Here is a 25343-nt window from a genome sequence, read left to right on the forward strand (position 1 = left end):
GTAGCTGAGACACCAAATCTCTGAACTCTCAATTCAGAGTTCGAGCCATTGCAGCTTCCTGCTGGTAGCTGGGGGAATTTGTATATTCACTCATCAAACATACTAGTTAAGCACTTAAAAGACCCTTTGCTAAGAGTAAATGGTAAAGGTTAAACCCTCAATTAATGAGTAGTGATAAGCACCTAGAATGATGATCATTTGCAAACTATGAAGATTTCCCAAACTTCCCTTGTAACATATCCTGCTACCAAAACTTAATGAGATACTAACAGAGGGCAAAGCATGCTCACCTGGGTTTCTCACTTGCCAAATTCCAAACAATAAGAGGTGCAGTAACAAGAAAGTGACCTAGATAATTCCTAGATTGGATGATGATACATACGAATTCATTTTAATTGCATTGTTTGCACAGGGAAGTTGGAATTCACCACCTGCTCCTGCGGCAGGACCCCTGGGACCGCTGCAGGGGGCGAAAACCTAGGCGGGAAGAACTCTTTAGGGAGAGACAAGCCTTCTCCCTCGGACTCGGTTGTTCCGGGCCAGTTCAGGAGGATCCCGGGGATGCCGCATTCTTTGGAGGAATTCAGCTTCCCCAGGCGCTCTGGGGGAAGCCCAGGCCAACCGCCCCCAGCCCACCCAGCACTAAAGCATGAGGCGCCTCTGAGGATTGCGCAAAAGCCTCTCCCTCCTGCGCCTGCTCGGTGGCAAGTTCCTAAAATTCCCATCTGCACAACATAAACAGGAAACGTGCAGCAAAAGCCCTGGCGGTGCAAATTCCAGGCTTCCAGTCGAGGGCGGGAGAATCTTGTCTTGGGAAGGCGGGTGACCGGGTGGAGGGGCCGTTGAAGGTGGGGGTGGGGAGGGGAAGCAGCAAACTTTCCAGGAGACCCCCTCATCTATCCCTGTCTCTTCTTCCCAGACCCAGAAAGAAAGAGTGGAGAGGACGGAAGGAAGGACACCCTGTTTAGGAGAAACACGGGAGCGGGAGGTGGGCCGCGGAGGGGCAGCTAGGCCTCAAAGTGAAGCACCCCGAGAGGCTGCTTTGACAACGCGCGGTAGGAATACACTAGGCTGCCTACTCCCAAGATCGGCTGTCCGAGCGGCCCGGGGAGGGTGGGGGTGGGCTCTCCGCCGAGGCTTGGGTCAATGAGCCAGCGCGGGTGGGGGCGGGGAAGCAGCGGGCGCTAAGAGCGGCGCAGGCGCAGAGCGCGCCTCGGTTGTCAAACATGGCTGAAGGGCCGCCGCTGCCGCTACTGCTGCTGCAGGGAAAATGCTGAGCCCTCCCGGGCCCGGTGGGCGGCGGCGGCGAGGGCGGCGACGGGCACCTGCTTCTCGGGCGCGGCGGCGGAGGCCATGGCCAGGTTGGCTGACTACTTCATCGTAGTCGGCTACGACCACGAGAAGCCAGGTAAGGGTGTGGGGCGGGCGCCGCCCCCGGGCCTCTCTGCCCCCGCCCCCCGGCTGCCGTCCAGTGGGCTCCTCTGGGCTGGGCATCGCGGCCGGGAGGCGGGGAGGGCCGGTCTCGGCCCCGGTGGACCTGGCACTCGGCGTCGGGCCTTGATGGCCCGGCTGAGCCTCGCGGTGGGCGTGAGGGGCCAGCACGAGGGGCGAGGGGGGAGGAGGAGGAGGAGGAGGCGGCCTCGTCTTACGGGCCCCGGGCGGCCCAGCTGATGCGAGTCTGGGTACCGTGGCGCTCGCTCTGAAACTGGCCGGGTACCACGGGCATCGCCCCGGTGCCGGCGGGCTTGGGTCAGGGCTTCAGGGTTGGGAGGGCGGGAGCCAACTGTGCTAAGTTCCTCGGGGATAAACTTCTGCCTAGCATCCTGAGTGAGTAACGAATGACGCAGGGGGCTGTCCTCTCCTAAAGGAAGTGCTGAGAGTCCAGTGCTACCTCACCCCTGAGCTGGTGGGGGCCCGTCTAGTCACCGCGCCCGTGGACGCATGGTACCGAGAGAGGGCAAATGATCCTTGAACTTATGAACATTTCTAGGAAATGCTCCTTGTTCTTTCAGGACAAATCTGACGGTCATTTCAAAAGGAGTCTGAATACGATCTTTTAAGTAAGGACCGTCAGCACATCGCTGCAGGTGATCTTGTTTCACTTTAATGAGTGTTTTAATTAGCCTTTTCATTCGTCGCAGAATTATCCTCTTAGGTAACAATCTGGCAGATGTATTTTAATGGAGGGATTTCCACAATTTAAGAGAATTCAACGTTTATGCACGTTTATTTTTGTATTCCTTTTGTATTACTGCGTAGCTAAGCATAATGTAATGAATTGGGGAAGCACATCTATTTCAGGGTAACTTCAGGGTAATTTACAAGAAATTTAAGGTCTCAGCTAGACAGCCCTTCCTTTTTCAGAGGAGATGCTGAGATTGTGTTTTGCTGATGGTTACAGTCATTTGTAGCTTCAGAATACCATTGTTCTTCCCACTCTTGGTGGAGTGCCCCTTTCACTGTTCCTCTCCTAATAATTTCCTTTAGTGGAGACTTTTTAAAGTTTTTAGTCTTTAATTATTCTTGACCTGATTGAGATTAGCAAGAGAAGGGTTGGGCTATATTTTAAATATTTTCTGACTACACAAAGTGTTATTTATTTCCTAGTAATTTTGCATAGTCTGCTATCTCTTTCTTACCAAGATTGACAATATGGAGAAGCAGAGTTTGTATTTAACATTGTTTCATTTTTAGCGACTTTGAGTTTTTTCTCACTTAGAAAAAATGGAAACAATGAAAAACTTGCAGAAAACTTGCAAGTATGGTACAAAGAACCTTTTTCTCCCTGAACCTTTAGGAAGTGCTGACCTGATGCCTTCCCTTATCACCCCAGGTTGTGTATTTTCTACGAACAAGGATATTCCCCTGCATGATCACAGTGCAGTCATCAAACATCAGGAAATTTACACTGACATAGTACTTCATGTAGTTCTCAGACTGAAACAGTGTATCTCAGATTGGGACTTGAGCCCACCTGCGAGACTGGAACCCAGCTGAAAACCCACCATCTGTTAACTGTGATCACACACACCTGGTTTCAGAACTTAGGACACTCAGGTTCTTGATGTGTCATCACAGAAAGAGTTCAGTGAGAGACAAATTGATAGATAAGTGGATTTATTTAGAGAGAAACACACTCCACAACCAACCCTGAATATTCATTGTAAGGACTGATGCTGAAGCTCCAATACTTTAGTCACTTGATAGAAGAGGCAGTTCATTGGATGAGACCCTGATGCTGGGAAAGATTGAAGGCAAAAGGAGAGTGTGATGGCAGAGGATGAGATGGTTAGATGGCATCACGGACTCAATGGACATGAACTTGAACAAACTCTGGGAGATAGTGGAGGACAGCCTAGCATGCTGCAGTCCATTGGGTTACAAAGAATCGAACCCGACTTAGCGAGTGAACAACATACTCCACAAGCAGAGTGTGGACCATCTCCAAAGAGAACAGCCTTGAATTATGGCTTGGTTAGTTTTTATGGGCTGGATAATTTCATACGCTAATGAGTAGGAGGATTATTGTTTTGGGTAAGGGGTAGACGTTTCCAGGAATCGGGCCATTGCTCACTTTTTGGTCTTTGGTGGCTGGCTTCGAACCTGTCATGGCGCCGGAGGGTGTGTCACTTAGCTTGCTGATGTGTTACAGTGAGCCTTATACTGAAGCTCAAGGTGTAGTGGAAGTCAGCTTGTTGGCCATCTTGGACCTATTTGGTTCTAATCTAATTGTCGCATCCTCAGGCTGTGTCATTCTTTTAAAGTTTAAGCTCTGCCCCCTCCCCTCCTGTTTCAGTACTGGTTCAAGTTTTGTTGATTATGCCGTGTCTTTACTGGCAAAAGAATCTGATTCAGAATCATATATTGCATTTATTTGCCATAGGGTCATCTCATCAGAGGTGAGGCAAGCTCTTGGATAGCTTTGGAGCTCAGCTGAGGAATCACACTGATCTTCAGGAGTTTATTGCTTGCATACTTGATGGTGATGAATTTCATTAAGTTCTCATTTACTTTCAGTACATTCTTGGCCATATGCTTCATGACTTCTTCAATCTGAAATGATTCCCTCATCTTCTCTTGATTTTCATAATCCTGACCCTAATGAAGATTGTGTGCATGCATGTTCAGTTGTGTCCAACACTTTACTATTCCATGTACAATAGCCTGCCAGGCTCCTCTGTCCATGGGATTTCTCAGTCAAGATTACTGGAGTGGGTTGCCATTTCCTGCTCCAGAGGATCATCCCAGCCCAGGGATTGAACCCGTGTCTCTTGGGTCTCCTGCATTGACTGGTGGATTCTTTACCTCTTCCCACCTTGTGGGGAGTCCCTTGTGCAGCTTGTGGAATCTTAGTTCCTCACCCTGTGTCCCCTGTAGTGGTTGTATGGAATTCTATCCACTGGACCACCAGAGAATTCCCCAAAGTTAATATTTAATCGTGTTTTTCCTCCAGTTAAAAAATTAAGAAAAAGAAAAAATAGCTAATGTTTTTCGTGAGGATTGCTTTGAAACTATGTGTCTTGGTCCTCATCAAACAGGTAATGTATTCCTTTATGCATTTATATCTGTATGGATTCATGGTTTTCTTTTTTTTTTTGGCTGGGTTATATTGTTACTATTTATTTAGTTCTTCAAATTTTCCTCATTCGGCCAACTAGAGCCCATTCAGTCTGGCTTCTGTGTCTTTATGACATGTCCCCACTGTGAGCGTTTTACTTTGAGTGTTTTTTTTTTTTTTTTTACTTTTTGGCATAAGAAGATGTTTTGGTCTTATCTTGTACTGTCCCTGCCTCAGTGCTGGAATCAGCCATTTCTCTAGGGAGACCTGGATTGTTTTAATGCTGGATGACATTAAGAAGCTAAGATCTCAGTACTTGTGTGTTTACTGCTGCTGTGTTGCTACTGCTTTTAGGCTTTCTTAATGGATGGAGCTGGGGAATACATGTATGGGTACACACAGGTGGCTCAGTGGTAAAGAATCTGCCTGCCAATACAAGGAGACACAGGAAGCAAAGGTTCAATCCCTGAGTTGGGAAGATCCCATGGAGGAGGAAAATGGCAACCCACTCCAGTTTATTTTTGCCTGGAGAAATCCCACGGAGAGAGGAGCCTGGTGGGCTAAGGTCCATGGGTTGCAAAGAGTTGGACATGACTGAGCAATGGAGCATGCATGCATGCACACACGTTTATGTCTATATTTATTTATATATATTAAAAAATTCTGAGTTCCTACCAATATCACCGATTTCAGTCCAACACTTCTGGGTCCACTCAAGTTTTTCCCTTTTTCATATTTGTAATATTCTTCTCTGATAGAAATCTGGCTCCCATTATCCTTATTATATTTACTTCTTTGTTCAATCTCCATGTATTACACCAGGCTTTCATCTTTGCTACCACTCTCTCCCTCCTGGATGCCTTCCTCTCTCTGTCGGGCTCAGATTCTTCATTCTGTCTCTCCCAACATCCTGCCCCTGTCAGGACCTAATAGCCCTTACCAGGATGTCTCAGTACAGGGACACCCTATTCAACCAGCTCTGGCTCTAGCTCCCCATGTTATCTTACCCAGTGTCTGTGGATATACTTCTTACCCTACTTAGGTCTGACACACGACACTGGGCTTCTTCCATTTGAAGGAAGACATCCTCATTCCATACTCCCCAGTGCCCTATTCCAGGTTGCCCCTCTGTTTTGGCACCCTCCTTGCAGTGCTTGGACTCTGACTGAACTCATCTCCTTTGGCCTTTCCTTCCCACATGGAGTACCTTCTTGGTTCACTTGGGCTCTGATACTACCGCTCCCGCCAGGCTATAATGACTGCTCCGTATCCCACAGCAGAGAAAGGGAAGATTATTTTTTTTTAAGGAACAAAATCCAGAAGCTTTTTAAAATCACAGAATCTCGATAGCAAAGTGTATCTTTCTTTTAACTTGGGATAATTTTGCGACCCCATGGACTGTAGCCTGCCAGGCTCCTCTGTCCATGGAATTTTCCAGGCAAGAATACTGGAGTGGGTTGCCATTCCCTTCTCCAGGGGATCTTTCCAATCCAGGGATCGAACTCGCATCTCATGCATCTTCTGCATTGCAGGCAACCGTTTGAGCCACCAGGGAAGCCCCAATTTTTCTTTAGTCATACTTATTGATGTAAAATTTACATGCAGTAAAATCCACCTTTTAACTGAACAATTCAGTGAGTTTAGACAGATGTATGTGTAAGTGTAGCCAGGCAAGATATAGATAGAACACTTCCCTCCAGAAAGCTCCTCTGTGTCCCTTTGTACAGTTAATTCTTTCCCTAGCCTCTGGCAATCACTGATCTTCTTCTGTCCTTACTTTTTTATCTTTCTTAGAATGTCTTATAAATTAAATTATAGTTTTTTATGTCTGGCTTTTTTCACTTAGAAAAATATGTTTGAGACTTACCCATCTTGTATGTACTGTCAATTCCTTTTTATCGCTAAATATAACATGATTTGTTATCCATACAGCCATTGGTGGACATTTGAGTTTCTGGTTTTGGGCTATTATGAACAAAGTTACACTGAATATTTGCAAAAAGATCTTTGTTCATTTGATTTCATTTCTCTTGGGTGGATACTTAGGAGAAAAATTGCTGGGTCATATGTCATGGTATGTGTGCGGGTTGGAAATTTTCAGAGAGGAGGCAGAGTGAAAGGACGGTTAAAGTTTATTAGAGCAGGGGAGGGATCGCTGCCTGTACAGTAGGCCCACTTCCTGCTAGTCAGGGAGAGCAGACCCCAAACAGGGCTTTTTGGTCTGTATAGCTGGAGGACAAGAAGTAAGGCAGGGGTCTTTCGAGTCATTTGCTGATTGGATGAACTACATATATACATCCCTCTACCAGGGCTTCCCTGGTGGCTCAGTGGTAAAGAATCTACCTGCCAATGCAGGAGACATGGGTTTAATCCTTGGGTTAGGAATATCCCCTGGAGAAGGAAATGGCAACCCATGCCAGTATTCTTTTTTTTTTTAATCAACATATTGTTTATTTATTTATTTTTGGCCTTTTTGGGTCTTCATTGCTTTGCGAGGGCTTTCCCTAGTTGCAGGGTAGGGGTGGGTTTACCCTTCATTGTGGCGCACAGGCTTCTCACTGTCGTAGCCTCTTGCTGCTGACCACAGGCTCTAGGTGAGGGTTTCGGTAGTTGTGGCACGCAGGCTCAGTAGGTGTGGCCCATGGGCTTAGTTGCTCTGTGGCTTGTGGAATCGTCCCAGACCAGGGATTGAGCTCTTGTTCCCTGCATTGGCAGGCAGATTCTTATCCACTGCGTCACTGCCATCAGGGAAGTCCCACACCAGTATTCTTGCCTGGGAAATTGCATAGACGGATGAAGCCTGGTGGGCTACAGTCCATGGGGTCTCAAAGAAACGGGCATGACTTAGCTACTAAACATAGAAGAACAACATACAGGGCAGGAGAAGAGTAAGCCAAATACCTTTTCCTTATACGGGATGGGAGTGGGAACAGGCCATACTACTCAGGAGGACTCAGAGATTCTACGATGGTTACAACATGGCGGGAAGGGCGATAAGAGTCCGGTGGTTTTTGTTCCTGCATTCCAAGATCCTTCTCGCTCGTCTTGTTCTTTTGTCCCAGGGCACCACATGTTTGATCAGTGTCTGTTTAACTTTATGTGAAACCACCAAACTCTTTTTCCAAACTGGCTGTGCCATTTTACGTACTTGCCAGCAGTGTATGAGATTTCCAGTTATTTTTTTAAATTTTATTTATATTACTTTTAAAAATTTAACCATTTTAGTGGACATGTAGTGGTATCTTATTGTGGTTTCATTTTGAATTTTCCTAGTGGCTGATGATGTTGAGCACCTTTTCTTGCACCTATTGCACTGGAATATTTTTGTAAAGAGTCTGAGCAAGTTTTTGCTCTTTTTTTAATTGGATTGTTTGGCTTCTTTTTTTTTAGTTGACGTATAGTTGATTTACAGTGTGTGTTAATTTCTGCTGTACAGCAAAGTGATTCAGTTATACATATATATATTTTTTCATTTTTATATTCTTTTCCATTTTGGTTTATCACAGGATGTTGAATATAGTTCCCTGTGCTATACAGTAGGACCTTCTTATTTATCCATTCTTTATGTAATAGTTTTCATTTGTTTGGCTTCTTTTTATTGAGTTTTAAAATTCTAGAGGCATGAGCTACGACCGTGCCATCACCGTTTTCTCGCCCGACGGCCACCTTTTCCAAGTGGAGTACGCGCAGGAGGCCGTGAAGAAGGGCTCGACCGCGGTCCGTGTTAAAAAAAATAAAATAAAATAAAATAAAATTCTAGATACAAGTCTTTATCAGATGTTTTGCAAATATATTTTTCCAGTCTGTGGCTTGCCCTTTCATTTTCTTAGTGATAGCTTTTGAAGAGCAAATGTTTTAATTGGAATGACTTTTTGTTGTTGTTCAGTTGCTCAGTTGTGGCTGACCCTTTGGGACCCCATGGACTGCAGCATATCAGTCTTCCCTGTCCTTCACTATTTTCTGGAATTTGCTCAAACTCTTATCCATTGAGTTGGTGATGCCATCCAACCATATCATTCTGTGTCATCCCCTTCACCTCCTGCCTTCAGTCTTTCCCAGCATCAGGGTTTTTCTAAAGAGTAGGCTTTTCACATCAGGTGGCCAAAGTACTAAGAGCTTCAACTACAGCATCAGTCCTTCCAGTGAATATTCAGGGTTGGTTTCCTTTAGGTTTGATCTCCTTGCAGTCCAAGGGACGCTTGAGTCTTCTCCAGTACCATAGCTTTTTTAGGTATTTAAATAGTTTTGTATCCTTTCAGTAGTCATTTTTACTGAAACTCTCTATAAAAACCTACTGGGACAAAATTCACCAAATCTATATAATTGTTTGAATTGTGAATGAAGAATAAACCTAATTGAGTCTACAAACCTTTGTTATAAAGCTTTCTTGAGTTAGTATGATTTTATTACCTACATCGCTCTAAAAGCTAGCATTATGATATTATAATTCTGAAATATGCTGTGTTTAATTCCAGAATGTTCCTGGAATTATCTGTTCAATATACTAAACTGTGTTTGTTCATAAAATGTAATTAATAATATTTTTAGTTGATTTTTTTTCATTTTTCTGTTTTAAATTTGAATTGAAAGAAAACCTTGTTTTTTGAAAAATTACTTTTACAAACTGGAAAAAATAGTTGTTATATGCTATTTGAATTATATGCAAAGAAGAGTGCTTGACACATAGTAGATGTTTAATAAAGATGTATTGAGTGAGTATACCATTGCTGTACAAATGGACTGTGGCTCAGATCATGAACTCCTTATTGCCAAATTCAGACTTAAATTGAAGAAACTAGGGAAAACCACTAGACCATTCAGGTTTGACCTAAATCAAATTCCTTATGATTATACAGTGGAAGTGAGAAATAGATTTAAGGAATTAGATCTGATAGAGTGCCTGAAGAACTATGGAATGAAGTTCGTGACATTGTACAGGAGACAGGGATCAAGACCATCCCCAAGAAAAAAGAAATGCAAAAAAGCAAAATGGCTGTCTGAGAAGGACTTAGAAATAGCTGAGAAAAGAAGAGAAATGAAAAGCAAAGGAGAAAAGGAAAGATACACCCATCTGAATACAGAGTTCCAAAGAACAGCAAGGAGAGATAAGAAAGCCCTCCTTAGTGATCAGTGCAAAGAAATAGAGGAAAACAGTAGAATGGGAAAGACTAGAGATCTCTTCAAGAAAATTAGCGATACCAAAGGAAGATTTCATGCAGAGCTGGGCACAGTAAAGGACAGATATGGCATGGACCTAACAGAAGCAGAAGATATTAAGAAGAGGTGGCAAGAATACACAGAAGAACTGTACAAAAAGATCTTCATGACTCAGATAATCATGATAGTATGATCACTCACCCAGAGCCAGACATCCTGGAATGCAAAGTCAAGTGGGCCTTAGGAAGCGTCACCACGAACAAAGCAGTGGAGGTGGTAGAATCCCAGTTGAGCTATTTCAAATCCTGAAAAATAATGCTGTGAAAGTGCTGCACTCATTATGGTAGCAAATTTGGAAAACTCAGTGGTGGCCACAGGGCTGGAAAAGGTCGGTTTTCTTCCAATCCCAAAGAATGCTCAAACTACCCCCACAATTGCACTCCTCTCACATGCTAGTAAAGTAATGCTGAAAATTCTCCAAACCAGGCTTCAACAGTACGTGAACCATGACATTCCAGATGTTCAAGCTGATTTTAGAAAAGGCAGAGGAACCAGAGATCAAATTGCCAACATCCGTTGGATCATCGAAAAAGCAAGAGAGTTCCAGAAAAACATCTACTTTTGATTTATTGGCTATGCCAAAGCCTTTGACTGTGTGGACCACAACAAACTGAAAAATTCTTCAAGAGATGGGAATACCAGACCACCTGACCTGCCTCTTGAGAAATCTGTATGCAGGTCAGGAAGCAACAGTTAGAACTGGGCATGGAACACCAGACTGTTTCCAAATAGGAAAAGGAGTATGTCAAGGCTGTATATTGTCACCCTGCTTATTTAATTTATATGCAGAGTACATCATGTGAAATGCTGGGCTGGATGAAGCATAAGCTGGAATTAAGATTGCCAGGAGAAATATCAGTAACCTCAGATATGCAGATGACACCACCCTTATGGCAGAAAGTGAAGAGGAACTAAAAAGCCTCTTGATGAAAGTGAAAGAGGAGAGTGAAAAAGTTGGCTTAAAACTCAACATTCAGAAAACTAAGATCATGGCATCTGGTCCTATCACATCATAGCAAGTAGATGGAGAAACAGTGGTAACAGTGGCAGATTTTATATTTTTGGGCTCCAAAATCAGTGCACATGGTGACTGCAGCCATGAAACTAAAAGATGCTTACTCCTTGGCCGGAAAGTTATGACCAACCTAGACAGCATGTTAAAAAGCAGAGACATTACTTTGCCAACAAAGATCCATCTAGTCAAGGCTATGATTTTTCCAATAGTCATGTATGGATGTGAGAGTTGGACTGTAAAGAAAGCTGAATGCTGAAGAATTGATGCTTTGAACTGTGGTGTTGAAGACTCTTGAGAGTCCCTTGGACTGCAAGGAAATCCAGCTAGTTCATCCTAAAGGAAATCAGTCCTGAATATTCATTGGAAGGACTGATGCTAAAGCTGTAACTCTAATACTTTGGTCACCTGATGTGAAGAACTGACTCATTTGAAAAGACTCTGATGCTGGGAAAGATTGAAGGTGGGAAGAGAAGGGAATTTCAGTGGATGAGATGGTTGGATGGCATCACCGATTCAAAGGATGTGAGTTTGAGTAAGCTCCGGGAGTTGGTGATGGACAACAAGGCCTGGCGTGCTGTGGTTCATGGGGTCCTAAAGAGTTGGACATGACTGATTGACTGAACTGAACATATGGAAAATACATAAAACTCTAAGGAAGGGTCTCTTGAGGGTTCGCTTCCTGGCTCATTGATGGCTGTCTTCTCATGATGTCCTTACATTGAAAGGGGCAAGGGAGCTCTTTGGGGTCTTTTTGATATGGGCATTAATCCCTGTAATGAGAACTTTGCCCTCATGCCCTAGTCACCTCCAAGTACCATCACTTTGGCCCAAATGCTAGCACATTGGGAGATTTAGGTTTCAACATACATGCATTTTCTTTTTTTTTTTTTTGGGAGGGGTGTTCACATTGTATGACAGACTCATAGACTTGATAATTAGGATGGTGACTTTAGAACATTAGAGAGTTGAAGGGGCCAAAGCCAGTTTGCTAAATGCACATCCCAGGTCATATGCTGTATAAACTTTATATAGTCCAATTTATTTCATTTCTTTTTAGACAGTCTGTATAACCTACAAACCGTGGCTTATGGAAAGAGGCAGAAGTGACTAAAATTCCAAACTTGGAGGTCTGGGATGTTTTTTGATACCAGGACTTAAGAAATTTGTAAATGTTTTTCTATTAAATTACTTATTTCTGTTTTTGGCTTGGAAGATTATGGGTTTTACTTGACAGTTATCTAGATGGAGTCTTCAGAAGATGGACAGACAGAGGCTGACCACAAAGACTTGAGAGTCATTAGTAGATAGATCTGCGTCACTGTGAGTACCCAAGGAAAGTCTCTGTAGAGACAGAAGAATAGAGGACCAAGAACTGATCTTTGGGGAACACTGTTACTAAGATGGAGAATAATAGGAACCACAGAAGAAGGAGTTGGGGAGTTGAGAGAGAGATTTAATTTCCCCAATAGTAGTAGTTCTTCTCAATGGTGATAAAACCCCTGATTTTTGGCTAGTTTTGTAGCCATGCAGGAGAGACTGTTTCAAGTTACTAACAGATAGAAACACATGAATGAGTTCTGGCCAGTTGGATGTAATTGGAAATAATACATGCAGTATCCCCAGAAGTATTCTTAAAAGGATGAGGGTATTTTTCTCTTACTTTTTTCTTTCCTGAGACTGGCTGCTGCTGCTGTTGCTAAGTTGCTTCAGTCGTGTCCGACTGTGTGCGACCCCATAGACGGAAGCCCACCAGGCTCCTCCATCTCTGGGATTCTCTCAGGCAAGTGGATCCTGAGACTGGCATACTGGTATAAAAACTGGAGTCATCTTAAACCATGTAGATAAGGGCCCACATCCTGGGGAAATTAGAGCAAAAAGCTGGAAAGAACCTCGGTCCCTAATGACTTATAGTGGGGTTATTATAGCTGCCTCTGGAATTTTTTTTTTTAAGACTATAACTTTGTATGTGTTTGTTTGTTTGTTTACTTTGTGTTTAAACTGCTAGAAATTAGAGTTTTCTGTTGCATGAAGCTAATCTTAATCCAGGTACACAGAGGTGGAGGAGATTGGTATCCAGAGTCATAGAAAGTGGGGGGACTATTTCTCAGCGTCAAGGGTGGCAGATAGAGGTCTGTGAGATGTGGAGTTAGTGAAGATCTTTGTGTTTCATAAAATTTTAGAGTTGAAAGTTAACTATACGTCATTTGACTCAACGTATTTTATGGATGAGGAACCAATGTGCCCATTCCCACAACCCTTCTCTACTACATGTTGTTACCTGTGAATGGTCACACAGCTTTTATCCTGGACTGCAAGTTTCCTGATGCCTGTATTCTAATACACCATGCTATCCTTTGAGAATTTATATCAAGGATAGTCTTTACTCCAAAATTGTTTCAGCCAGAATGTTGTATTATAAAACAAATAGTAAAACTTTAAACAGGAGAAAGAATTGGAAGTGAATGCAGCAGATTAAGACCATTTGTTTGAGTCATCTGAATTTTGAGAGGTAAGAATATCTGGTTCGAAAACATGGAATGCTTTGTCTTCAGGATAAAAAGACTATTTTTTTTTTTTTGTATCCCGGAGTTGTGTGGCTGATTAGTGCTTAATAAGACATGTTTAAATTGAATTGCAAGAAGTAGTGTGGTCCACTGAGAGTTTGAAAGTGTATAGGACAGATCTGAGCATACACAAAGGCAGAAAGAAGAATGGGAATCAATAGAATGAGAGCACTTGATCCTGGAGAGAGTGGAGATAGGTATGGGAAGGAAGTTCCTCAGGACTTGAAGTCTGGAACACATGTATACAGGATACAAATATATCAGTGGGCTCTGAATATCCCCCCCTAAAAAGAGTATGCACTTTGGAAAATAATATTGCCATATCATTAGTCTTGGAGACTTTCTATAGTGAGGTCCATCAAAACATTTCACTGATGAGCTGTGGGGATTTTCTGGATGATGAGAAGTCACATAGGCGTATTATAGAACCAGAAATCTACAGGTAAAATGAGCACTAATGGACAGGGTACTGTTGGAAAAAGACAGTGGTGAAGTGTGCTAAGAGAGTGGTTTCAGGGTAAGCTTTAAATTTGGATGCAAGTATCTAAAAAATGAGTTCCTAAGAAGTCTATGCTTGGGGCTAGTGCACTGGGATGACCCAGAGGGATGGTATGGGGAGGGAGGAGGGAGGAGGGTTCAGAATGGGGAACACATGTATACCTGTGGCAGATTCATGTTGATATTTGGCAAAACTAATACAATTTTGTAAAGTTTAAAAAAAAGAAAAAGAAGAAGTCTAACCTCTCAAAATAAATTTTTGAGAAGCAATTTTATCTCCCAGCTTCAGATCAGATCAGTTGCTCAGTCGTATCTGACTCTTTGTGACCCCATGAATCGCAGCACGCCAGGCCTCCCTGTCCATCACCAACTCCTGGAGTTCACTGAGACCCACGTCCATCGAGTCAGTGATGCCATCCAGCCATCTCATCCTCTGGCATCCCCTTCTCCTCTTGCCCCCAATCCCTCCCAGCATCAGTCTTTTCCAATGAGTCAACTCTTTGCATGAGGTGGCCAAAGTACTGGACTTTCAGGTTTAGCATCATTCCTTCCAAAGAACACCCAGGGCTGATCTCCTTCAGAATGGACTGGTTGGATCTCCTTGCAGTCCAAGGGACTCTCAAGAGTCTTCTCCAACACCACAGTTCAAAAGCATCAATTCTTTGGTGCTCAGCCTTCTTCACAGTCCAACTCTCACATCCATACATGACCACAGGAAAAACCATAGCCTTGACTAGACGAACCTTTGTTGGCAAAGTAATGTCTCTGCTTTTGAATGTGCTATGTAGGTTGGTCATAACTTTCCTTCCAAGGAGTAAGCATCTTTTCATTTCATGGCTGCAGTCACCATCTGTAGTGATTTTGGAGCCCAGAAAAATAAAGCCTGACACTGTTTCCACTGTTTCCCCATCTATTTCCCATGAAGTGATGGGGTGGATGCCATGATCTTCGTTTTCTGAATGTTGAGCTTTAAGCCAACTTTTTCACTCTCCACTTTCACTTTCAAGAGGCTTTTGAGTTCCTCTTCACTTTCTGCCATAAGGGTGGTGTCATGTGCATATCTGAGGTTATTGATATTTCTCCCAGCAATCTTGATTCCAGCTTGTGTTTCTTCCAGTCCAGCATTTCTCATATTGTACTCTGCATTTCCCAGCTTAGGTTAACATATGTTGTAGGTTGTTGTGCCCAATATGATGATGATATTCATTAAAAACTATTTCAACAGTGAAGCCATTGACTAAATCGTATTACAACAGTGAAGCCATTGACTAGTATTTATTACTTTAGAAAGTTTGCTGTTGTGAAAAATGAGATCGTTAAATATCACAAGATTTATGGTGCTTTTTAAATTACTGCTGAATTTGATTAATAATTTGGGTTATGCAGTTGTTTATAAAGTAAATGCTGTTCATTTGAAGTTCTCATTTTTGTAAGCCACATTGTGAAGGAAAATATCTTTTATGATTTCATAATTTTAGTTTTCCTTATATATATCAGTATCATCATTATTGAATTTTTCATAAAAAATTTTAGTTAAACTTGTAAGTTTTCCATTGTTTACTGAACAAAAGAAATGAAGAAATATTTTACCTGTGGAAATATTTCATATGACTGCTACTTAAGTATAAATGGATTTAAATAGACTAGATTTTTCAAATTGTATAGTTCTATAGTTACCGATTATTCTCGAGTATAGAACAAAAAGATTAAGAAAATAAAAAAGCTTGTATTTTAAGGGAACATTATATGGCAGCACCAGAGAAATGGGTTTCCCAGGTGGCTCAGTGATAAAGAATCTGCCTGCTAATGTAGGAGACGCAGGAGATTAGGGTTTGATTCCTGGGTTGGAAAGATCCCCTGGAGTAGGAAATGGCAACCCACTTCAGTATTTTTGCCTGGAAAATTCCATGGACTGAGGAGCCTTTATGACCCCTTTCCATGGGTCACAAAGAGTCAGACACGACTAAACAACTGAGCACACACCAGAGAAATAATCCTTACTCTCTAAAATGTCTTAAGGACAGTACAATTTATTGTGTAATCGCTACAGGCTAGCTCTCCAGCACTGTTAATTTCTTAGGGCTGCCATAACAAATTATCACAAAGTTGGTGTCTTAAAACAAAATAAAAGTTAACATTCAGAAAACTAAGATCATGGCATCCAGTCCCATTACTTCATGGCAAATAGATGGGGAAACAGTGGAAACAGTGGTGGACTTTATTTTTGGGGGGCTCCAAAATCACTGCAGATGGTGACTGCAGCCATGAAATTAAAAGACATTTGCTCCTTGGAAGAAAAGCTACGACCAACCTAGACAGCATATTAAAAAGCAAAGATGTTACTTTGCCAACAAAGGTCCATCTAGTCAAGGCTATGGTTTTTCCAGTAGTCATTTATGGATGTGAGTGTTGGACTATAAAGAAAGCTGAGTGCCAAAGAACTGATGCTTTTGAACTGTAGTGTTGGAGAAAACTCTTGAGAGTCCCTTGGACTGCAAGGAGATCCAACCAGTCCATCCTAAAGGAAATAAGTCATGAATATTCATTGGAAGGACTGATGTTGAAGCTGAAACTCCAATACTTGGCCACCTGATGCAAAGAACTGACTCATTTGAAAAGACCCTGATTCTGGGAAAGATTGAAGGCAGGAGGAGAAGGGGATGACAGAGGATGAGATAGTTGGATGGCATCACCGACTCAATGGACATGAGTTTGAGTAAACTCTGGGAGTTGGTGATGGACAGGGAGGCCTGGAGTTCTGCAGTCCATGGGATCTCAAAGAGTCTGACATAACTATGCAACTGAACTGAACTGAACATTCTTTATAAATTTATTTCTTCATTTTTGGACTTACCCTTTTTAACTGAGTAAAATTTAAAAAAAATTTTTATAGAATTATTCATATATTAAGTTTAGTAATACTTAGTCATGTTTTTGAAATATTTTTCAAGTTTATAACTGCCTTAAAATTTTTCTTATGTTTTATGCATAAAAGAAATTTTGGTTATATATATAAAAAAAATAATCCTTCCTTATTCTGGCTTCTGGTGGTCCTAGGCTTATTTTATTTGTGGCAGCGTAACTCTCATCATAATAGTGACAGACTTTATTTTTTGGGGCTCCAAAAGCACTGCAGATGGTGACTGTGGCCATGAAGATGCTTACTCCTTGGAAGAAAAGTTATGACCAACCTAGACAGCATATTAAAAAGCAGAGACATTAGTTTGCCAACAAAGGTCTGTCTAGTCAAAGCTATGGTTTTTCCAGTAGTCATGTGTGGATGTGAGAGTTGGTCTATAAAGAAAGCTGAGTGCTGAAGAATTGATGCTTCTGAACTGTGGTGTTGAGAAGACTCTTGAGAGTCCCTTGAACTGCAAGGAGATCCAAACAGTCCATCCTAAAGGAAATCAACCCTGAATATTCATTTGAAGGACTGTTGCTGAAGCTGAAGCTCTGGTACTTTGGCCATGTGATGCAAAGAATGGACTTGTTGGAAAAGACTCTGATACTGAGAAAGACTGAAGGCAAAAGGAGAAAGGGGTGTCAGAGGATGAAATGGTTAGGCAGCATCACTGACTCAATGGACATGAATCTGAGCAAATTCAGGGAGATAATGGAGGACACAAGAACCTGGTATTCAACAGGGACACCAGAGGATGAGATGGTTGGATGGCATCTCTGACTCAATGGACATGAATTTGAGTAAACTCCGGGAGTTGGTGATAGACAGGGAGGCCTGGTGTGCTGCAGTCCATGGAGTTGCAAAGAGTTGGACACAACTGAGCGACTGAACTGACTGGCTGACTGAACTCTCATCTCTGCCTCATGTTCACATGGCCTTCTTTTCTGTATCTCTGTGTCCCAATCTCTTTTCTTTTATACAGAAGTAATCATTGAATTTAGTGCCCACCTTAAATCCAGAATGATTTCATCTTGAGATCCTTAACTAATTAATACTGCAGAGACCCTATTTCCAAATAAGGCCACATTCTGTGGATATGAATTTTGTAGGATACAATTCTGCCAACTACAGACACAGTGGTTCATGCAGTTTTTGTAATGCTAGCTGTTTGTTGTTCAGTCCCTAAGTTGTCTCTGACTCTTTTGAGACTCCATAAACTGTACCCCTCCAGGCTCCTCTTGTCCATGGGATTTCCCAGGTAAGAATACTGGAGTGGGTTGCTGTTTGCTTCTCCAGGGGATCTTCCCGACCCAGGAGTAGAACCCACATCTCCTGCATTGGCAGGTGGTTTCTTTACCGCTGAGCCACCAGGGAAGCCCCACTTTTACTAGTGCCATTTCTTCTCTCCATATTGTGTCAGTAATGTCTACAGATGCTTTCTCTGGATGTGCCACACAGCTTACATTTCTTTCTTTAGGAATTTGCTTCATATGCAGAGATTTATCTTCATTTTATATGTTAAAAAAAATTAGTTTCCACATACATTATCTCAGTAACTCTTCATGGCAACACAGTGGGTTATGCTGTGGGGGTCCATCAAAGTTGAGTAATTAGCCCACTTTCACACGGATCATAAATGGAATTAAATGGGATTAAATAGAATTCGATTTTCTCACTTTAAAAACTCTTATTTATAAATACATTGTAGCGACTGGCAGGGAGTGAAGAAGAGTGAGGGAGAGGAATAGGGAAGGGGTTTTTAGGTGAGGGGATAGTGGTAGTGGCAAAAGCACTGGAGTGAACAACCATGAGGAACTTTGATTTGGCTGAAATATTGGGACCAGAAGAGGAGAACTGCTAAGTAACAGTTTCATAACCAGAAAAGGAGCGCTGGATAGGCAATAAATGACGATTATATTACAGTAACTAAGACAGTTATTTTTGTGTTTCCTGGGCTGTTTTTGAGGTTTGTCACTTTTCATTGCTTTGTTTCCTTGTCCTTCTGCACCTAATCTCTGGAGCTGAAATTCTTGATACTTTGGAAAACAAAATTTAAAACCTTGTTGCACAAGAAGGTTTAAAAATATTTCTGTAGAAATATTGAACTTTGGCAGTCAGGAAGATAAACTTGCTTTGGAAAATATTTTTCTGTTGCAGTTTGTGGTTGCTCTTTTTTGGTTTGACAGGTGAGTCTGGACTCCTAATTATGCTGAGAACTGTCTGCTCCTTATCAGCAATGTCTTTTGTGGAAAGTTAAGTGTCAAACTGTGCAAAGTGATCACTGTGAAAGGTCATTAGCTATAATCTCAGAAGAAAATTGCTTCTTTTCGAGCTTCTTAAATTTAATGCTTTATTTGCTTAGAACTGTGACCAAAAGTTAAAGAGGATTTTCAAGTTTCATGATGTAATCCATAGTAAGTATTATGAATACCACAGAAGTTCAGAGACAACAGTGAAATACCATACTGTTTTCTATACTCTTACGAGGAAGAGTGTGCTTCTTTAAGAAGCCACTTAGTGGATCTTCACATATATATATATAATTAAAGAGCCTATAGAATTTTATGTTAAAATATTGCTTTGGAATAGTGAATTGTTTAAGCGTTACCCAGGTGTTAAAATATGTTCCCCAAGAAGCAATTTTTAATTTATCCCTTCTAGGTATTGGTATTTTGTTTAAGATTCTATAGCAGCCTTGGAACTGAGCAGGATTGAAAACCTGTTTTTTATGAAAGACTGTTAAGCCAAAGAGTGAAAGTTAATGAAAAGTTACATAAATGAAAGGAATTTTAGAGTGTAAGGTAGATATTTTTCCTTGGAAATTAAGAACATGAAATTAAAACAATATTTTAAACATCCAACAAATAACTTAAAATATTTTAGTTTTACATCGTGTAAATAGTATATCAGAGGGAGATGAGTGTCATACCTACCAAGTTGTTCCAACAGAGAATTAGGCTCCTGAGGAGTAAAATATTTTTTTCTGGTCTTGGAACCTAGGGTAGTGCCACTCAATTCTTTTAAAGCAGTGTTGTGCTTTCACAACTATAAGCACAAATAGGGTGACACAGTGCTTGCTTTTATAGAAAGCAGGTTAATTGCCTTTGACTTCAAACTGGTCTGGTTTCCTTTCTCTGTAGTCTGTGCATACTGTTTTATTCACATCTTGACTTTACTTAGTTTAGACCTACTTTCTGACTATTATTTCTGCTTGGCTCTTGACTTAGTCTTCTGTCCAGGGCATCCGGAACTCTATTCATCTATTTTTCTACCCAGTTTTGACTCATACTGTCATGGTTTTGGTGTATCAGTTTTTTCCTGGTTTGACTGACCTGTCTGTTGCTAGTGTGTGTTATATTTTACTTGTTGTAGTAACATACTTGTTATAAAAATTTCAAACAGTACAGAAAGTTGCTTATTCTTGACTCTAGTACCCATCTCTTCAGACCTTGTGACAGTGAATTTGTTTCTCCGTATTCGTATAGAAAATTCCTAGTTCTCTTAATAAAATGAAAATGGTATAGTCTTCCAAGGTTGGCAGTGGAAGGAAAGCCGCTACATGGGAAGAATTGGCTTGGCCTCAGAGCCCCAGGTCTTCCATTTCTCTACTGTTCTCGTGCAGTACCACTTGTTTCTTCACATTCTGGCTCAAATAACTCCCTCTTCACCCAGTCATTTCCCCTTTATTTGCTCAGACACAGCTGAAACAAGGCTGGATTATTGGAAAAAAGACTTTTCTAAAGGTTGAAAATAAAACAGAAGAGGAACAAAGCCAGAGAGTCAGTCAGTCATTTGGTTTGCAAAGTGTGTACTCCTTTTTAGTCTGTGGTCTCCTAAAGGAATTCTGTCCTATCTAGTTTCTGGTACCTTCTTGTGCTAGAGGTTATCTTTCCTTTTAATGTGTCTCCTTAAGTCTGGGCCCTGGGTGGGGGCTAGATAATCCATTCCTGTCAGGTTTATCCAGGGTCCACTTTCCTGGTTCTAGTTTTCTGTCCCAAGGATCTGTCTCAGGACTGTGCTTCAGGAGATAATCCATTTCTTACCCATCGGCCTATAGCACTAACTGGTCTGCTGTATTAGAATTCAGCACAGGGAAAGGGGATATCCGGAAACAAAAGTGTGGGAATAGGACATCTTTGTGTTTGTACCTGTTTTTACCCACAGTCCCAGCACCGACAAAACTTTGTTACCTAGAAATATAGTCATAACATTCATGTACAAATCAAAGCACAGCTAAACAAGCATCATATTTTCTGTTACTTTTAAAAGAAAAATAAATTTTGTAGTACTATGTGTTCATATTTATTTTTAATTGATGCTTTGTAGTCTTTCCTGTTTGATTTTTAATCTGAACAAATAATGATACCATTTTTATTATTCAGTAAGCATGAGTGTTAGTTGAAGCAGTTTTTTAAAAACAATACCTTAAGTTCAAAAACATCTGGATTCTGGACTGATTTAATTTATACAATTAAACTGAAGTAATGGTTTCTGAAAACTGTCCCTATCACTTTCTTTTTCTTTTCTATTAAAATGGAACTGTTTTCTTCTACTATTGATTAAACAGAATAATTAGTTACCAAACATATAAATAAGAAAAAACAAGCAAAACAGTATAAGTGGTCTTTTCTTCTGTGTACATATGACACAGAGACGTCAAGGGATTGTTTATTTGTAATGGATAATATACTGTGGTGAGGTCACCATGTTTGCCAAGAGTTATTTGTACTTGTGGGTCATGAGGTTTGAAGCTATTGAAGAATTTGTTGAAAGACTTAGGGAAATAATGTGAGTAGCTGATAAATGGCAAATAAAGAAGCCTTAGCTGTAGTGAACTACTTGCCATTCTCCTAAGGGATCAAGATTGTTCTCGACTTTGGAGTTGCTAGTCTTTCATTGTTATCTGTTACCTATCTTTTCAATGATAGCTATCCTAGTGGGTGTAAAGTGGTATATTGCTGACATTTTAATTTAAGATATATTTCCAGAGATTTTTGTGTGCATCCATATGTATAGTCTTATTTTAATTCTTATAAAACAAGTTCATAGTGCCTGTTTAATTTATTCAGTATGTGTTTTTTAAAACTTAACTGTATATTAGTGGCAACTTTCCATATTCTAAAAAATATATGTGTGTGTATACATATATGTATATGTATATATGGTAGGGTTAATTTTTATTAACTAAATAACATTATTATTAAATAACATAATTTAATGTACATGTAATAATAACTGTGATGAATTCTGCTACATCTTTGCATTCATCTTTAATTGCTTGGGATAAGTAGTTAAAGCGAGAGGCAGTGAAGTTAAGTAGTTAAAAGCATGGGATGGAGTCACATGATCTGGGTTTGATTCCTGGTTTTGGCTCTAAGAGGGGCTTCCCTGGTGGCTCAGACGGTAAAGAATCTGCTGGCAATGCAGGGGACCGGGGTTCGCCTGGGTGGGGAAGATCTCCTGGAGAAGGGAATGGCTACTCACTCCATTGTTCTTGCCTGGAGAATCCAATGGACAGAGGAGCCTGGTGGGTTACAGCCCATGAGGTCTCAAAGAGACATGACTGAGCGAATAACACTTTCACTTTTGGCTCTAAGAAGTTCTGACTTTAGATAAATTACTTAATTTTTCTGTCTGAATTTCTGTATCTATAAAATGCTGCTGCTGCTAAGTCGCTTCAGTCGTGTCCGACTGTGTGCGACCCCATAAACGGCAGCCCACCAGGCTCCCCCATCCCTGGGATTCTCCAGGCAAGAATACTGGAGTGGGTTGCCATTTCCTTCTCCAATGTGTGAAAGTGAAGTTGCTCAGTCGTGTCTGACTCTTAGTGACCCCATGGACTGCAGCATGTCTGGTTTCCCTGTCCCTCACTGTCTCCCATAAATTGAGTTGAGTAAATATCGATGCCATCCAACCATCTTATCTTCTGTCATTTTCTTCTCCTCATGCCCTTAATCTTTCCCAGCATCAGGGTCTTTTCCAGTGAGTCAGCTCTTTGCATCAGGCGGCCAAAGTATTGGGAATTTCAACTTCAGCATCATTCTTTCCAGTAAATATTCAGGGTTGATTTCCTTTAGGATTAACTGGTTTGATATCCTTGCTGTCCAAGGGACTCTCAGAAGTCTTCTCCAGCTCCACAGTTCGAAAGCAAGCATTAATTCTTTAGTAAGCCTTCTTTATGGACCAACTCTCATCCATATATAATTCCTGGAAAAGCCATAGCTTTGATTTGACAGACCTCTGTTGGCAAAGTGATGTCTCTGTTTTTTAATATTCTCTCTAGGTTTGTCATAGCTTTTCTTCCAAGGAGCAAGTGTCTTTTAATTTCATGTCTGCAGTCACCATCTGCAGTGATTTTGGAGCCCAAGAAGATAAAATATGTCACTGTTTCCATTGTTTCCCCTTCTATTTGCCATGAAGTGATGGGACCGGATGCCATGATCTTAGTTTTTTGAATGTTGTGTTTTAAGCCAGCTTTTTCACTGTCTTATTTCACCTTCATCAAGAAGCTCTTTAGTTCCTCTTCACTTTCTGCCATTAGGTTAATGTCATCTGCATATCTGAGGTTATTGCTATTTCTCCCGTCAATCTTGATTCCAGCTTGTGATTCATCCAGCCCAGCGCTTCCCATCATGTACTCTGCATATGAAGTTAAATAAACAGGGTGACTATGTACAGCCTTGACGTACTCCTTTCCTGAATAACTGTGTCAATTTTAATTCCTTGAAGTAGGATTGCTGGATCAAGGGCATGTACATTTATGTAGACATACATTAATTTTCTGCCTAGCGTCTCTTCCTTTGGGAAGCATGTTCTATTCCCTGTGGTTCCAGGGAAAGTGTCCTCATTGCTCCCACCCTATACCTTAAGCTGGGCCATTTAGAGTCATTTACAGGTCTTTTCTTTTGGAGGGAACTAGAAAATCTTTTTTTCTACTAGGGTAACTAAGGTAGGATAATGTGACTGAGTTGGGGCTGTCAGTGTTTTCCCCACCATGTATAGAGAGTCTGTCTCAATATTGGAGAGAGGCAAAGATAGCTGAAAAATGAGGAGACAGAGCTTTGGAAACATCATTTAAGATTTCTGGGTCCAGCCATTCCTGAAAGCCAAAAGAACAATTTTGAAAGTAGTTTTGAGGTATATTGCTGAATTGTATTCCAGAAAGATTATATCAGTATATACTCCCATTTCCTTCAGGGGAATCTTTTTTTTAATTTAAAAAAATGTATATTAATTTGTTTATTGGCTTGTGAGATCTTAGTTCCCTGACCAGGGGTGGAACCTGGGTTCCAGCAGGACAGTGAAAGCTTGGAGTTCTAACCACTGGACCGCCAAAGAATTCCTTCCTTCAGGAGAAGTTTAATTAGAAAAAAAAATTACTTAATAAAATTTATTGCTTAAGCAATAACAGAGGAAACTGCATAGTTTTATGAAGGTGTAAATGGTAAGGGACAAAATCAGGGAGATCAGATCTTATACCTAATTTAAATTATGTCTCTGAAACATTACAACATATTACTTGTCTTTGGTTTAAAATTTTTAAAAAATATTATTTACATTAGCTGCACTGTGTCTTAGTTGCTGCTTGAGGGCTTTCTCTACTTGCGTCGAGTGGGGATGACTCTTCATTGCAATGCGCGGGCTCCTCACTGCAGTGGCTTCTCTTTCTGTAGAGCACAGGCTCTAGGCGCCTGGACTTCAGTAGTTGTGGTGCACCAGTTTAGGTGCTCTGCAGCACTCGAAATCTTCCTGGACCAGGGATCAAACCCGTGTTCCCTGCATTTGCAGGTGGATTTCTAACCATTGGACCACCAGGGAAGTCTGAGTAGAGAAGTCTTTGAAACTAGGAGAAAGCCCTTTCAGCAGACATACTCTTACTGCTTTGGTGGACTACTTTATCTAATGGGAATGGAACACTTATTTGCTGAACGTTTACTGAGTAGACAGATTTTAGGATTTTCTTTTTCAATGATTTCCCTAATAGATTGAGTTAGGAGAAAGAATACAAAGAAATTTGTATCTTCCTTGGAAAGGCCCATTTCCATGGATGAGATCATTCTGTAGATGACTTCTTTAGCCTTGAGTGGTTGTAGCTCTCTGTGCGTACTTCATTAATTTACAAGATCAGTGAGTGCCATCATTTGAAGAAAACAACTAACTCTTTAGGAGATTTGACATCTCAGGTTATTTTTTCCATCAAGTATTTGTTATATACTTTAATCTTAATTTAAACATAAGATTTGAAACCTTGGAATTAAAGATTCTTATTTAAAGAAAATAACTAGTTTGGGGACAAGTTTTAAAGTAATCTGTTTATAGTTAATGACATCTACTTGTAGGTAAAAATATGTCTTTCTTTCCTCAGCTTAAGCTGATCTAGTTACATTTAGAGAAAGAGAAATCAAGTGTCAAAACAAACTTGGAAAATAATAGTATGAAAATTAATTTGCAATGGAAAATAGTAGTTGGGACTGGAGTGAATTTTACAAATGCTTCATATAATTGTCCCACGCAGTTGTATGGAATTTGAAAAGAATGTTACTTGTTTTTCTTTTGAGACAGATATTTTACCAAATAATACTAGCCTTA

At 41.0% G+C, this 25343-nt stretch overlaps 1 protein-coding gene across 2 annotated transcripts in view; it reads left to right on the plus strand.

Moving 5' to 3' along the window:
- Window positions 1–1210: 1210 nt before the first annotated feature.
- Window positions 1211–25343, plus strand: part of SBF2 (SET binding factor 2) — a 498121-nt gene continuing 473988 nt past the window's right edge. The window contains exon 1 of one of the 2 annotated variants that reach the window (XM_005215931.5): window positions 1211–1408. In XM_005215931.5, coding sequence (XP_005215988.1) covers window positions 1354–1408 — 55 coding nt within the window. In that variant the 5' untranslated portion in view covers window positions 1211–1353. The remainder of the gene's footprint in view (window positions 1409–25343) is intronic. The other variant, NM_001103237.3, reaches the window with a different exon arrangement.

The sequence above is a fragment of the Bos taurus genome, chromosome 15 (assembly GCF_002263795.3).
Source record: "Bos taurus isolate L1 Dominette 01449 registration number 42190680 breed Hereford chromosome 15, ARS-UCD2.0, whole genome shotgun sequence".
Taxonomy (NCBI): domain Eukaryota; kingdom Metazoa; phylum Chordata; class Mammalia; order Artiodactyla; family Bovidae; genus Bos; species Bos taurus.